Genomic DNA, 15990 nt, shown 5'->3' with positions numbered 1-15990 from the left:
TGCTCACCTTCACAGATCATTGGTTCAATTGTAAATACATGGCCTGGCTTCATCACTCCAACTGCCTTGTTTTCTGCAATAAAATAAACACTCAAGTTAGAAAGAAGAACACCATGCTAGTAAAATGAACAAATCCTTGTCCTGACAGAATACAACAGAAACACAGTAAAGTCTGAAAAACCCTTCTGAGATGACCTGTTCACTTCTCCATTTTTACATATACATAAAAATTTCCTTTAGCTCTTTCCTTCTCCCCCATCCACCAACACTGTAATACTTACTCAAGATGCTTAAAATTAATTGCTGTCTTTCTCTCCAATTCCAAGTGGAATTTAAACTCTAGCTCTATAAAACACTGACAAAATATAATACAGGAATTTCTGCACATTTCTATAATGGAAAATCATAATTAAAAAACAGAAGTAAGAAGCACTCAAGATATTTAGAGGAGGCTCGGAATCTCCTTACTTGTTTGCACTGAGCCATTAGCTCCAATAAATTGTCAAAATGTGACAGTGGTTAAGTAATCCCATGATTCCATTAATGAAAGACACAGTGCCTCCTCATCACCTGGATAATGGGGTCACAGCAGTGTCAGAGGATAATGCTGTGTTCATCAGCTAACATAAAATAGCAGAGCATTTTGAAGCATCCAGGACAATATCACAGGAACATTTTGATGTTAAATGCACTGAAAATGCTTATGTGGAAGCACATGAACTGATGGACAGCATGACTCCAAGAGTGCAGTTTGACTGGAGAAAGGCTTCAGCCCATTTCCTCTGTCCTGTTTCACCTGAAGGACAGCACAGCTCCAATGTAACCGAGCCTGAGAGCTGGAACAAACTCCAGAACTGCACAGGAACCACTAGCTCCAAGCTACTTTGCTGCTGTAGACAATTTGCATTCATTTTACATCCCCCTATCAAACCTTAATTGTGTTAAATTATTACACTGCCTAAATCACCTAGAGGCTTTAAAAATCTCAGACATCAAGCTGCCACAACAGCGACAGAACATTTTTCTTAGAAAATTATCTTTTTGCTCTTCAAACTCCTTTCATACTAGGCTAGAAATAAGCAGCAGCATTCTTTTTTCTCCAAGAGGTTTTAAGTCTGTCAGATATTTCCACTTTTGCTGTGACTCTGTATTTAAAAATACCAGAATCTTTCTTTCTGGGAACAGACATATTTGCCCAATAAAAAAAAAAAAAAGTTCAAAGTTCCAAATAGCCAGGAAAGATAGAAATTTCCTTTGCATTAGATTGGATTTTAATTGGTATAAAAAGCTCTCCACCTCCAAAGAATCCATATTTTCTTCATTTTACACAACAAAAAGTACATACCAGGAATTGACAGCCCTTTACCCTGCAATTAACAGATTTTCTCTGTTGTCAGAAAGGTAACTTGGGGAAATGATGACATGAAAGTCAGGAACTGCTAGACTATATTCTATAACCATAACACATGTTAAAGCTCATTAGGAGATGGGAAGATGGAGGCACCTGTCAGGTCTGAGGAAATGAGTGTCCTATGATCAGGGCAGCTTTACAGCTGAAGTGAGTGTGAACTGCTGATCACTGCCTCATGATTTTTACTCTGCCCTTAGTTGTCCACTGGCACTTAACCTTATGTCCTTTGCCTCTGTGGATGTTGTTTCTTAGTCTTGCTGGAAAAATTGTCATGGTGCCATGGACATTGACAAAAACTACCACTACTGGGGGAATGCTCATTCCTCCTCTGCCACACACTAGGATAAAGTTTCCAGAAATACCAAATGACAACACTCAAATGAAGTGAAAGAAACAGGATCCATATTCAGGCACAACACCCATCTATACTATTCAAAGAGCTTTTTATTTGCATCTCTAAATGGCAGTGAGGTTTGGCATAGAACTTCTAAGGAGAGAAACATTTGGCAGTTCATGTCAGACAAGAATGTCTAAGGGAATTCAGCTGGGAATTCAGGCAAAAACTTTGAGCACTTACCCAGTACTGATGAGAGCTAAGACTAACCATTAGTGCAGGCAGATAATGTAGGCACAGGTTCATAAAGCATGCTATGGTTCAGAGTTAAAAAACAAAAATTATTTCTCAAGTGCCAAAATGCCAACCTGATGGCTCAAGTAAATTGGGTGCATTCACTGCAAATCACTTGCCGACAGGACAGCTCAAAGGGAATGAATACTCACTGGCATAATGGGGCACGTTAGGAGCCGTATGGAAAAGTTTATGGATTCCATGCCCGCAGTAGCTCCGAACCACTGAAAATCCATTTGCTTGAGCATGTTTCTGAATTATGTTCCCCAGTTCTCTGTACCGAACACCAGGCTTCACTGCAAAATTAAAGAGACACAGAAGGGAACTGAGAGAGCTTTCCTTCAACACAACTAACCATCAAACACCATCTCTGTAGCACTCATGGCTTGTGTGTCCAGCTGTTCCAGTGTGCAACTTCCTATGATCACTTAATCCACTGAGTGTGTATGTGAGTGCAATAACTTGAGAGAGGGAAGAAACTGTCTCATATTAAAAAAAAACCAGGAGAGACAGAAGAAAACACCTTTTTCACAAGGATACTACTTTCTTCCTTTCATGGATGCAGCTGCCCACATTAAAAGGATGTCAAAGTTTGAAATTAAAAATAAAGGACTTGGTGAGCTCTCACACCCTGAGCTGCAGTGCTTTTTGCAATGAATGTAGGAACCATATTTTAATATACATTTATCCCTCTACTAGGTGCAAAACACACACAAAGGATTGATATTTAGAAAAATAAAGGGAATATGGGTATCTACTCTTAGACAAGATTCTCAGTGACAATGCTACAGCAAATAAGAATGTTCATATTCAGGTTTAACTTTTTTGACAATCCCTTTAGGAAGCCTTACAAGTTAGAGAATTTGAAACACACGAAAATGGTGTGAGAAATTCACTTTAAGCACTTGGACAAGGGAGTAATAATACCATAAAAGCAACAATGTTTCATCATTCAGCTAATGAAGATTCATCCCAAAAACAACCTTGAGCCCCTTAAAACAAAATATCAAGCTTTCGCAAGACTATTCCCAGCTCCCTAAATATATGCTGCTTCTTCAGGAGCCACATGTGTGGTTGTGTGGAGCCATCTTAAGCAGAGTTCACATAAAACTTAAGCTTTATGTGAAGCAACTATTTAGTTCAATTCTCTGCTAATGTAAGCGACCACAACTGAAACCCTTAAGCTGAATTTACAGAAAATAACAAGAAACTTGTATTACTGGAATATACACACTTCTCCAAAAATTCAAAAAGGACATGGTGGGGAAGAGATTAATCTGTGATGTTTGTGCTAAATAGCTGTGAAGTATGGGGTTGACAGCACATGCAAATCATTTCAATGGAGCCAGGAGCCCTCTGCTTCTCTCTCATAGAGCTACAGCTCTGCTGGTCCAACATCAAGATGTTGAGATGATTTAAAGAGGGGAGAGGTGACCCCCTTTTAACAGGTGAGACACTTTCTGCCACAAATCCTACTCAAATGCAATGTCTAAAACCCTTTAAAACACATTACAGCATCTAAAAAATTGGTAAAAAAGACTTACAGTGAGAATTTTAATCTCATTGTAACAAACACAGGGGAATTTCTGTCATAGTTTCTACATCAAAGCCAGGATACAAAGGATAAGAGACAACCCATGTAACAATTGCTATAAAAAAGTACAGGACCAAAGATACACACTGTTCTGGTTTAGCTCTAAAAAACAAAGTGGTCATTTCAGAACAGCAATCCCACAAAAACAGGTAATTTGTTCTTCACAGCTCAACCTGGCAGTAATTTCTTGATCACACAACGGATCCACAAGACATCAATCCTATGGATTTTTGTCTTTTCAGCTGGACTAGCTATCTCCAAATTATTAACCCAAATTGTGCTCATTTTAATGTCTTTTATTTACATTTACTTTTCATTAAATGCAAGTTTAAAGCCTTAATATATATACTACCTTAAACTTCAATCTTTAGAGGCCAAGAAGTGATTAAGTTATAATGGGGATTTTAAGAAGCTGCCGGGTACAAAAGATACAAATGGTACAAGTACCTCCAGGGACTTGAGAAATTCTTCTTTTGTTTTCTGAAGTCGGAAAGGTAGCTGCATGTTTATCTCATTGTATATCTTGATGCAGCTGCCCTGACTGTTATCTAAGCAAGATAATTAAAGTTCTGTAGGTACTGGAAGATAAGGATCTGTCTTCTCTGGCACACTGCCACACAAAATCAAGAGCTCTTAACTAGCTTTATTAAGTAACCATCAGGTTTGGCAGGGCTAAGGAGATATGTTTAGGTGCTCACACAATGTTTTACCTTATCAGTTCACTGTGCAACACCATACAAATCATAAAAGTAGGGTTTTCCAAAACATAATTTGCTTGTTGCATTCTCTAAGTTACTCAGACCAAGGACTCTTACTCATCAATGCTCAAAAAAAGGCTGTTTCCATGTCAGTATCATCAGCAGATCAGCTCAGCATCAAATGCATTTCCCTCGTCAGCCCACATTTAAAAAGAAGTTTCAGCCAGCACTCACAGAAGCATGACTGCATTACACAGCATCCGTCACCAGCTGGTGACCACGCACCAGCGCTTCTGTGTGCTCACCAGGAGCCGCCCTGAGCAGAGGCAACATGAGCAAGCATTTCTGAGAACCTAAAGCTTCCTGCTGCAGGCAGGGCTCACCTGCATCGATGGCTTGCATGAGGCACTCGTAGGTGGTCTGGACAAGCCTCCGGGCACCCTCGTCCACCTCTCCGACATAGAAGGTCTCGTTGAGGTCCCCGTGGTAGCCGTTGCGATAGACGGTGATATCCACTGCCAACACAGCACACACAGGCAGTCAGCGCCTGCTTCCCACCCCGGCCTCCCGCTGCTCAAACAACAAACAAATGGGGCACTCCAACTGTGAAGTGCTACTGCACAAGAACGCCCTAAGAAAACTCTTCCAGCAGAAGCAGGTCCTTCATGCTTATCCTGTAGAGTCTATATAATAATTTGTAAGTTAGTGTTGCACTGGTGAACAGTTTGATTTAATGAAATAAAAGGGGGAAGAGGAGGAAAAAATTCCCCCAACAATGCAACACAAACACAGCAAGCTATCATTGGTTTTTTAAATATAAAAACGGGAAAGAGAAGCTCCTTGATCTATGGGGATTTACCTGGCTAATGTACTTTCTCAGAATTAATTCCAGCACTTCTAGGGGGAAATTAAATTTTAAAAGGTATGTAGTCCTTGTTTTGCATATCAAGTTGTCCTGCTATGGCAGAATGGGAACTTCTGTTTCTAAGTCTTCATTGGTCAGCTGGTAGGTCTAATAGCTGCTAGATCACCAAACCCACTAGAAGGGCCAATGCTCTGGTATTCATGAAGAAACCCACACCCAAATCCTCTCCCAGGTAAACAGTCATGAAGGGAGCTGTAGTGTTCAATAATACTTTAGGAAAATCATACATGAGCTGCTGAGAGAGATCAATACCATCTTGATAGGAAGATGTGGGAAAATACACTTTGGTCTCAACAACTAGACATCACCTTCTGGATGACATGTTCCTGGGGCTCAAAAAACTTGTTTTGCCTTTGGCATGGTTTCCAGGCTAAAAAGTTTTAAATAAAGAAAAAGATGGACGCTTCCTTTCAGTTGTTCATTGGGTACATCCCCTCCAAGGTACCTTTTTTATCGCTCTTAGTAAACTGTTCTGGTTCTCCTTTTCAAGAGGCTTTTGAGCCTCTACTTTACAGAAAAGAAGCCCAGTTCTTCCTCATGATAACAAAGCAGAAGGCTCCAAGCTCAATCAAGTGCAGGAATGTGGACAGAGGTGTGACTAGAGCCCTTTACAGAAGGTGCTCTCTAGGGCTGAGGTACAGCCTTGGTATGCAAATAGCAGAGGTAAGACGCTGTGTAGATGAAGCCAACCATATTCATTACAAGGTTGCAGTACCTCTTCAATTAGAAAAACCTGAGAGAATTCAGATTGTTCAGCCTGGAAAAGGCTTTGGGGTGACTTAATTGTGGCTTCCCAGCACTTGAAGGGAGCCAAGGAGAAAGATGGAGAGTAACTTTTACAGGACCATGTACAGAGAGGACAAGGAGGAATGAATTCAAACTGAGAGTAGGTTTAGATCAGATACTAAAGGAAAATTCTTTACAGTGAGAGTAGTGAGGCATTGGAACAGGCTGCCCAGAGAAACTGTGGATGCCCCATCCCTGGAAATGTTCAAGGCCAGGCTGGATGGGGCTTTGAGCAACCCGGTTTATACTGGAAGTGTCCCTGCCAACAGCACAAGGGTTGAAGCCAAATGATCTTTAAGGTCCCTTCCAACCCAAACCATGATTCTATGAGCTGGGCTTCTTAGGCTGGACTCCAGCAATGCCAGAATAGCTGGCAATAATAAAGAGCTGTGCAAAGGCATCATCTTTGAAATTGAAGTAAGACAAAGGAACTTTGGCATACATTGTTACATGTACCTACAAGCTCAGAGCTTTCAACCAGACTATACCTTACCTAGACAGGGGCAGCAATCATGAGACTTGTTCTGAAAATGCTGGTACCCACAGCACCGAGATGTAGACTTACTAGCTATTATTACAAGCCAACATGTATTAAATATCTGATAATCTAAAAAAATTACAACCTGCTTCTAGAGGTAGGTCAAACCTTAGCATACTCTGTGTATTTATTTACAGGTAAGAGAAAAGTAAACCAATGCAATACACAAAAGTGAAAATGTTTGTACAAAAAAATTGTCATTAATTTTTACTGCCAAACCAAGAAGAAATGAAGGTTAAAACAAGACATGGTCAAATAATTTATAAAAGTATTTCTCACCACCCAAGAAGGCCTAAGCACCTTGAGTACCAAGAACAAAAATCAGCTGGTATTGTTAGGCTGTGAGATGCTCAAAAAAAGATAACATACACCTACACAATGCCTGCACATTAGGACCCTCTACAGTCATCATAATCATCAATGAGCATAGCAAAATTGCAACACTCTAGAGCCATCTAATCCAGAATTCACACAGAATTAATCCAGTTGAATAATTCAATATACATTCTATTCAATATACATTCTATATATACACTGGAACAAGTGGAATCTAGCCTACAAGTGGAATACTCAGGCACTATACTAATGCACAGATCAGGGTAGAAGAACTAAAGCTCTTCAAGTGGACTGAAGTTCTGAAATTACTTTATTTAAAAAATTCATTAATTAAAGTATGTAAAGAGTAGAGGTAAATGAGAAGAACCTAACTGGTAAATGAGAACAAAAGCCTCTCTTAAGAAGGTATTCTAATGATGTTGCCTGCTTCTGAAACTTCACCTTACTGCATGGTTTAAGTGCACACAAGATAACAATGCTGAAGGTTCATTTTCACAGCACTTACCATTAACAATATCTCCCTCCTGCAATGGCCTCCTGTCAGGAATTCCATGACAGATCACTTCATTCACTGACGTACAACACGACTTGGGGAAATTATAATAATTCAAAGGGGAAGGATAACAATTCCTTGCAATACAAGCCTAAATAGAGAAAATACAATTTACACTAGTAGGTTTTGTACAAAGAAAAAACACTGTAAAAAACATATGTGCAACAGCTTTACAGTAAGAATGACAGGCTGAAAAGCAGTGACTCAAGAAAATAAGATTCTTCAAGCATTTCCGGGCAATGTTTTTGTTATACCTTGCATCTCTTACCAGGAAGAAATTAAAGCTACTTTCATTTTGTTTCTACTCATTTTCATCTTTGACTGCAAATGCTGAGATATTCAGGTTTGAAACAATGCATGGCAATACTGACTCAGTCTTAAAAAGTCATTTTCAATTACTGCTTTTAAGCGCTCAGTCTGAGATTTCTGCAAGACACGCAAGCTAAACAAAATAATATTTAGCACTATTTCCCCCCCAGCTTTAAAACCTTAAGCTGTTTCCCTTTCACTGTAATAACCTTACTGTATTTTTGCAAAACTGACACATTTCATATATATTTACACATACATATATACACATACTTTGTGAGCAAAGTACTGAGAAAAAAAATGTTGTGTTACCTTTTTTTTTTTTTTAATTTCTAAAAAAAGTACTGTTTTGAAAACTGAAAAATACCAGTTAGGGATATCAGTCACTATCAACAACCTGCCAAAGTTTCCATAAACTGTTGAGGAGGGGTAACTCCATGTTAACTACTAGTTGTTCATATAGACAATGTGCCTAAGCAAGCAGTTTGATGTTTAATGCAGTAGTTTGTGTTTAACAGTTTTGAACTGTTTAATGCAGTTCAACAGAAGTCTCCAGCCTAATGAAAGCCATCTTAGCTCAACACCTGCAGATGCAGACAAAAAGGAAGCTCTCTAACAAACTTAACTATACCAAAACTGTTTCCTTTCTCACAATGCACAGATTAAATGATTCACAGAGAAGACAGCAAAGCAAAGTTCCAATATCTATAGAAAGTTAAGGCAGGAAGCATTCTTGAACATGTTTTTTAAACACTTCACTGGACTGTGGCTTTGTCAGACTGCATCAAACATCTTGTTTCACTTCTCTCTGAGGCACCTCAGTTCTGATTCCCAATCATAAATAATTTAACTTTCTCCTCTGTACGTCTTAGCCAACCACAGAGTACAAGAAGTCCATGGCCTACAAATGTTGTTCTTTATATAATGGTATCTGTGGAGCAAAAAGGGTTTAGAAGAAAGAAAACATGATGTTAACTGAGAAAGCAAGCAAAGAAACTTAGAAGATACCTGAAGCCAGAAATATGGAAGCAACTAATACAGAGAGAGGCCCAGGAGTTCCTAAACCACTTTGAGCCTACCATTGCACTGTAGCTCATTTCTGCCATCTGCACTACCTACCAATTTCAAAGTGGGAAACAGTGTGAAATAAAGAAATGGAATTCATGCAACAAAGAAAACCACACAATAATCATTTAAAATAAAGCAATAGAAGAAAACACTTATAAACACCAGAAGAATAATAAACTTATCCTACTAAATGGACAGCATGATCAATTTCTTCAGTAGTTACTCCTGGTTTCACCATCATGGCAGCAACATCCAATACTTCTCTAGCAAGCTGCAAATGAAATAAATAAAAAATTTCAAACAGATTTTAAATTGATCTATTGGCTCAATTTAAGTTCATTTTAAACAGGCCAGGACGACTCTCAAAAAGATTTGTAACCCATTTTTGACAGCTACACTAAGCAGGAAATAACCAGGAAAGCTGTGTGACGTTGGGTTCTAGAAAGACTTTGAGATGCCTCCAGGTGTACTCAGCCACCTCTGTGAGAGCTGACAATATCCCAGGTAAGGTTTGAACCACATTTTCCTTGAATGCCATAATCTTAAATCAAACTACCTAATGCATTTCAAAGTTTGACTTTATGCACAAGGAAGTGATTACAACTGAACAGCTCATTTTCAAAAATTTTTAAGGATGAGGCTTTGTTCTGCTCTTTAGTTTTTACTTAGTACCAACTCCAAGAGAAGAAAAAGTTCTCATTTATGCACTATAAAACATATTCTTAACGAACACAATGTGTCAGGCACAGATTGCCTTACTAGTAATAACAAATGCACGAAACAGATAAAAGTCATCCTTCTGCTTGCAAAATACTTTACTGGGAACTGGGGTCACACGAAGGAAAAAAGCCAGAAGATATCAAGCTTCCCAAACTATTTTTCAGCATTCTAAAGTGGTTTGAACATTTGTACTCTCAAATGTGCTGTAAAAAGGGGTAAAATTATTATAGATTTTTAAAGACTGTAAAGGCACCTTGCCAGAAAAATCAAAACCCCCTTACCCTACACACTACTCGCATCCCTTCTATATCCTCAGATGACAGTATTTTTATTTGAGAGGTTCCTTTTAAAGCTTGTTCTGATTCAGACATTCCTGAAAAGAAAAAAGGGAGAAGACTAAAAAAGAAAGAAAAAACTCCATGCTATATAGAGTGATGATTGCTACACATATCCAATCCAGGAACTTCCTTAGCTTACCAAGGGCAATAGAAGTACAGACTTTCTCACCACAGCCTAAAGAAAGAAACCCACCAAGCCACAGTATGATAACATTATTCAGATTAATTGGAATTCATAAGCCTTCCACAACACCATAATGCCCCATGTGCTCAGGAAACCCATTTACTTACTGCATAAAACCATCATGTCCAGTTAGTCAAAACACAACCTTAAATACCAGGTTGACAAGGAAATGGTGTTAATCATAGAAAGGCATTTTTCAGCTGCTGTTGGAAAATAATTCGTGAAAATTACATTCTAACACAGTCATAATGAGTTACATGAGCATGGGAATATACCTGGTTATGCTACTGCAATAATCAGTGGACAAAAACATGTAAATCCTTCCTACCAAATTCTGTACAATCTCAGCTTTATAGATGAACAACCCCAGAAAATCCAGTATTTTATGTTGTTTTAATATTCACACTCTTTAAGAAATAACTATGGAATATCTTAAGATTAAAAAATAGTGCTAATAGACTTCATAGCAGTCTTTTGGGGAAATGCAAAGCCCCAATACTGGTATAAAAAGAGGAATATACCAAAACAATCCAGTAAGTAAGTAATTTTAATGTGCATGCCCTCTCTGTCCAAAACCAGCTGGAACTCATATCCCAGTTTTCTTTTGGGGGGGTTGCATACTGCAAGGTTTCCTTGGTTCTGTTATAAAATAATACACTTTCAACAGATACACTGATGCCACAGAGAATGGTTTAGTAGCATTTATCTTGACAGTCAACTGATTGCTGCTTGTTATCAAATTAGCAACAGAACTAGGACTTGTATGTTTGAGATAAAAAAAACCCCAAAACCAAATTAACTAACTCTCCATTTCCTGTCCATCTTTGAAAGACAACCAATTACAAACTTTGGACTTCCAAAAAATACTTGCAACCATGATTTTTTAAAAATGAGTAAGTTACTGGGGAGAAGTAGTAAGGTGAGAACAGACAAGAGGTTCCCTTCTCCAGTATCTCCTTCATGCACTAAAGGCTTTTTCAATGGAAAGGAAAACAGAGAGCAAACGTAACACTCAGAAATGTGATTTGTTTCAGGTTACCTAGTGGGTGATCAGCATAATCCGGTCTCTGAATATAACTTGGCACAGGTCTTGTGGGTGTCTAAAATAAATCACAGGCAAAGCTGGTTAGGTTGCAGCAACACTTATTATAGTTACAAAACCAGAGTCACACAGTAAAATTAAATACAATATGAAATATTTCATGTGAAATATGGCAAAATCCATTTAGAAAAAGTTGCAAAGTATGTAAACACTCCAAAAATTCCAAGTTTCAATCCCAGACATTCTGCTGCTACCCCCTATTGCTATCATATTATACAACTTTTAATAACTAACTGTACAGCTTTGTAAAAATCAAATTTTTATTGTCAAGTGAATCTTACTGATTTTATAATGTATTATGCCTTATTGTAGCATTTTTTTCTGCTGCTTTCCAGACTGCAAGAGCACTAGTGTCAAATACATCCCTCTTCTCTTTAGCAAGAGAATACTTCTAATCATCATCTTAGTCAAAATCTCTAATTCCACTTGCATCAGTGTTACAGCAGTCATGAGACAAAAAAGCCAAAGTTCAGAGATAACACAACTAAATTACTTAGCCAGTGAAATGTCCCAAACACCTTTTTCTCCAACAACACTAACAAACACACATGGGCTCAGGTTCAGCTAATCTGTTCTCTAATGAGCCTGTAACATGGAGAAGACTTAGAGAGAGAATGCCACTGGGGCAGCTTTTCTAGCAGAGGCCAATTAGAAAAGACAAATGTAAAGAAAATGTTATTATTGCTGCAAAAAAAAAAAAAAAGCTTCAGCTTACTCCATGTACAAACTTGTACCAAGTGAAAAATACAGTTACATCTGTATGTCCCTCTGTGTGTGTGTAATGCATATATATATACAGAGTTATATGTCATCATCTTCTAAACCCAATCTGCTTTCACAACCAAAGATCTTACTGACCTCTGCTGTTCTTCACCATTCCAGTGCAGGAGATTACTGTAACCTCTGTTCTTTCAGCTGTTCACCAGTTCATTCACCAGGTTATTTTAAACCATTTACATAATATAATAAAAAACCATTTATTTAAATTCTAAATGAATTCACCTGAAGTTTTTAGAAACAGACTGCTCTATAATGGGTGAGGACAACCAACAGCTGGGAGATATTATCTGAACTAGCAGAGGCTTTTTTGCAGAATAAATGTCACAGTGTACATCCAAAAAGTATGACCTTAAGCCTGTTACTGATGCTCACAGGCATTCCCTTAATTATAAATATACCAGGAGATAGAACAAGTTAAAATAAAATGAACCATGATAAGGACAGCCATCATGTCCTTGCCATCGGGTTCAGATTGAGAAGCTCTCCTCCTTCAGCAAGAATGCGAGAGTTCATCAGGTCAGGAGTGGTCCATGAGCGCTCAGAACACAGCAGTGCTGCAGCAGTGGCACCTCTTGCTTACCAGTGGGTAGTGTGGCCTGAGTTTCCCAGTGTAACGATAACCAGACCAGGGATTTGTGTTGACATCACCTTCCAGGCTCCAGGAGGAAACTTCACGTTTAGCTTTCTCATCTTCTGAAAAGATAAGAAAAAGGGGGAAAAAAGTTGCAGCAGCAAAACCTGTCCTAGTAAGAATGAGAACTGTGGGTCTAGAAAGTGACTTAGAAGTGCCTAAGTCTAGGCCTGAGTCTTTCTGGAATTTCAGATACTGATATATGCAAGTGTAAGTAGCAGTTATCATTGTGTGTTGTCCATTCCAAATTCAGATTCTTCCCACCCTATTCAACAGCAAACTGGGGAATGTCAGGACTGAATGCACAAAGGAAGTGCAGTAATTAAGTTGTTCTTCATTTGCAGTTTTATAACACAGTACTTGTTTCATTCCTGGGAAAAAAGCCTGTTTCTACAGAGGCACTCAGTATCCCTTCAATTAACACCCTTGAACTGCAGGGGAACATTCCTTCCTTGTGATCTCCCTTAGCACCCAGATGACCAGCACCAAAACGACCTGAGGTGGGAAGGAGACCATCCAAAGGTGGAAGGGAGGCCATTCTACTGTCAGGCTCAACACATGGAGGCTGCTACCGCTCCAGAGCTGCTGGAGAGAGTGCAGGTCCTGCCACTTTTGCAGTTCAGGACAAACAGTGCTCACACCTTAGGAGACGGTCCCAAACTGCTGGAGCTTCCCAGCTCTCCAAACCTTGTGAAATTCACGTCTGATGTGGTCCAATGACTGACTTCATTCACAAACAACATATTCCTATGAGGGCAAATTGAAGGTGCTTAAATAAAGGATTGAAACAAGCAGATCCTGAGCAATACCAAAAGGAGAATTCAGAAACAGAAGGCAAGGGTTAAGGAAGAGCATGATAATATTAATCTTTAACTCATAACTGGATAACTTGTTTGTTTTCTCTTTTTATATCTCAGAAGGATGAAGAGGTAGCAAAAGGTCTGCCATTGCAAGCCTAATGTCAATTCCTCAGAGCCTCTGTGGCTGACATCTAAGCCATCTACTCAGATGACATTCAGTTCAGATGAAACTGAGAAATAACAATTTGAAAGTCCAAAGCTGTTCATAATCACCCAAATTAATAGGATGCAGAATGCAAGTGTGAACTATTGGATCCCTACACTGGCAAGGCAGAAAGAAGGAAAACATTTGTACTTATCAGTACTACTCTATTTTACCATTCAACATTTATCATGAAAAAAGAAGCTTTATTGGGTTTTAGGAAAGGAGGTAAATTATTTGAGGATGTGAGTTTCTGCCATATCACTTTTTAATCCTACCTCACTTTTCATCAGGGCTTAATGAAGATAGGCAGGGTGGTGGCAGGGAGGAGGCAGAACTGAGGTCTGCCCTCTCTCTGGTTTTAAACTTAGGGGTTATTTTCACTACTCAGACAAGGTAGAATCTACAAGTCTCCTGGTATTTCTGTGACAGAGCTATCAGCTGTCACTAGGGCACACAGATACTCTTACTACTTTGAACTGAACTCAGCAAAATCCTAGCTATGATACATCCTCTATCAGCGGCTGCACCATGCACACAAGCATCCTCCCTTTTTTTCCAAAAATGTACAGAACAGCTGCACTCTGACTCACTTGTGTTCCAGCAAGTGTCTAATCACAAAGACTTTGCAAGAACCTTTCCCACTGCACTGCCTTTGACTGCATTAGACATCAAAATGCTATGAAGGAACACTGCCCTACAGTAGTGATTTATTATTCTCCTTGTCCTTGATTTCAGCACCCCTCTTTCTGTGTTGGTAATGTAGCTCAAGCAGTAATTCATGCAAATAGAAAAGTGAACAGAAACAAACACTTCTGTGAACTTCTGCCTCTGAAATTTTACACAGTGCTTTAGATTGCTGAGACCAGGACAAAATTTCAGATATGCATCACTCAGTGCCAGGTATCTTGGGAAAAAACCCAATACCATTCCAAGGTGAGAAGCACAGAGCAGATGAGGTTAGAAGGGACATCTGGAGGTCATCTGGTCCAATCCCCAGCTGAAGCAAGGCCACCTACAGCTCACTGCACAGGACAAAACCAATTCAAAGAAATATGAAAATGCATTTTAAAAAGTAATGTACTTACTTGCTTTCTTGTGTAGTAACTTGTGAGTGGCCCAGCTTCCCTTAAAGCATTCCTAGAATTGCAAACAAAAATGTATATGTTTTAAGCAGTATTTACATGGACAGACATGCCAAGCTGATAAAATGGAGAAGCAAATGGATTTTAAAGAAAACTGGAAGACTGTTTTTATTAACCCTTGCAGCAATATGCAGCAAATGCTACTGGTAACTGCTAGTCTTAGCAATAGAAAACATCACATTCAAAAGTTCATTAATTAGAATAGGCAGAAAAAGCACAGCCAAACAGACAACACCCATGGCAGTGAAATACACTGACATAATCCTACATATTGACTATTAATCATTATTTAAACACCATGGTGGCTGCAGGTTGGCTGAAACAGTTTTTCTCTGTACCTGACCTTACAGCGCTGCAGTGAGCAGCAAGGTCCTCCCCTGACTCCAAGAAAAATCCACCTCCTCCTGCTAACTGCATCCCTTCTGCCTCCTGCTCCAGCACAGCAAAGCAACAGAGGCCAATTAGCACAACCACAGGGGAACTAATGAAGTAGACTAAAGGGCGGAAATGAGGGCTACTGAGTGAAAATAGGAAATTGAAAAAAATATTGAGAAAGTTGAAATGGAAATCAAGAAAAGAGTGACTGTGGAGGAGTCTGGACTTTTCTTCCCAAGCACAAATAGAGCAGTTAATGCAAGGAACAAAGAATCAGCAAAGGGGCAGATGGAAACGACTAGCAGCTGGAGAATAAAGAAGGACTAAGATGAAGAAAAGACATGAAAGAAAAGAGATTTAAGCAGAAAAACTGCAGAAGGCAGCATTAAAGGTGATCCTTTAAGGTACTAATTAGCAAATTACTTGGGTTTGTAGCAGAAATTCTAAATCAATGCCTATGTGCACTCAAAACATCCATTAAGAAACTGCTAATTCCAATCACTGACAATTACAGCTGAATTTCTGAAGAAAGAGGCAGGAAGCAAACTGGTTTTCTTTTCAAGGAGAAACAATACTAATGCTGAATCATCATTGTAAAACTACCACCCAGAGCCAACAACTGATTCAACCTAAAGTATACAACCCTCAACCAGTCCAAGACAACACATCTGCGAACTGAGCCCAGCTTGTAACATTCTACCATTGCTTCAGGGCTGCTCCGGAGCTCTCTGAGCAGTCTGCTCGTGTTGAGCCACCCTCTCCTCTCCCTCCTCCCTCATTAGTCTTGCAAGCAGCAGGTACCAAAGTGCACGCACAAACACACACAACAGTGGTGCACAAGCACACCCATGTTCAAAGAGAGCCTGC

General features: G+C 39.2%; 1 protein-coding gene across 3 annotated transcripts in view; it reads right to left on the bottom strand.

The window, feature by feature from the left end:
- METAP1 (methionyl aminopeptidase 1) overlaps window positions 1-15990 on the bottom strand; it is a 29766-nt gene that overhangs the window by 4992 nt on the left and 8784 nt on the right. For 2 of the 3 annotated variants that reach the window (XR_012580390.1, XM_005484622.4), the window contains exons 2-10: window positions 14692-14743; window positions 12551-12663; window positions 11128-11188; window positions 9848-9939; window positions 9034-9117; window positions 7422-7560; window positions 4715-4846; window positions 2192-2335; window positions 8-73 (exon numbers count right to left, since the gene is read on the bottom strand). Coding sequence is in view for 2 of the 3 variants with exons in the window: in XM_005484622.4 (XP_005484679.1) it covers window positions 8-73; window positions 2192-2335; window positions 4715-4846; window positions 7422-7560; window positions 9034-9117; window positions 9848-9939; window positions 11128-11188; window positions 12551-12663; window positions 14692-14743 (883 nt within the window). In the remaining variant the exon portion in view is untranslated. The remainder of the gene's footprint in view (window positions 1-7; window positions 74-2191; window positions 2336-4714; window positions 4847-7421; window positions 7561-9033; window positions 9118-9847; window positions 9940-11127; window positions 11189-12550; window positions 12664-14691; window positions 14744-15990) is intronic. The other variant, XM_074540956.1, reaches the window with a different exon arrangement.

This window comes from Zonotrichia albicollis, chromosome 5 (assembly GCF_047830755.1).
Source record: "Zonotrichia albicollis isolate bZonAlb1 chromosome 5, bZonAlb1.hap1, whole genome shotgun sequence".
NCBI lineage: Eukaryota > Metazoa > Chordata > Aves > Passeriformes > Passerellidae > Zonotrichia > Zonotrichia albicollis.
Note: the sequence above shows the minus strand (reverse complement) of the source record. Positions and strands in the feature narration are given on the sequence as shown.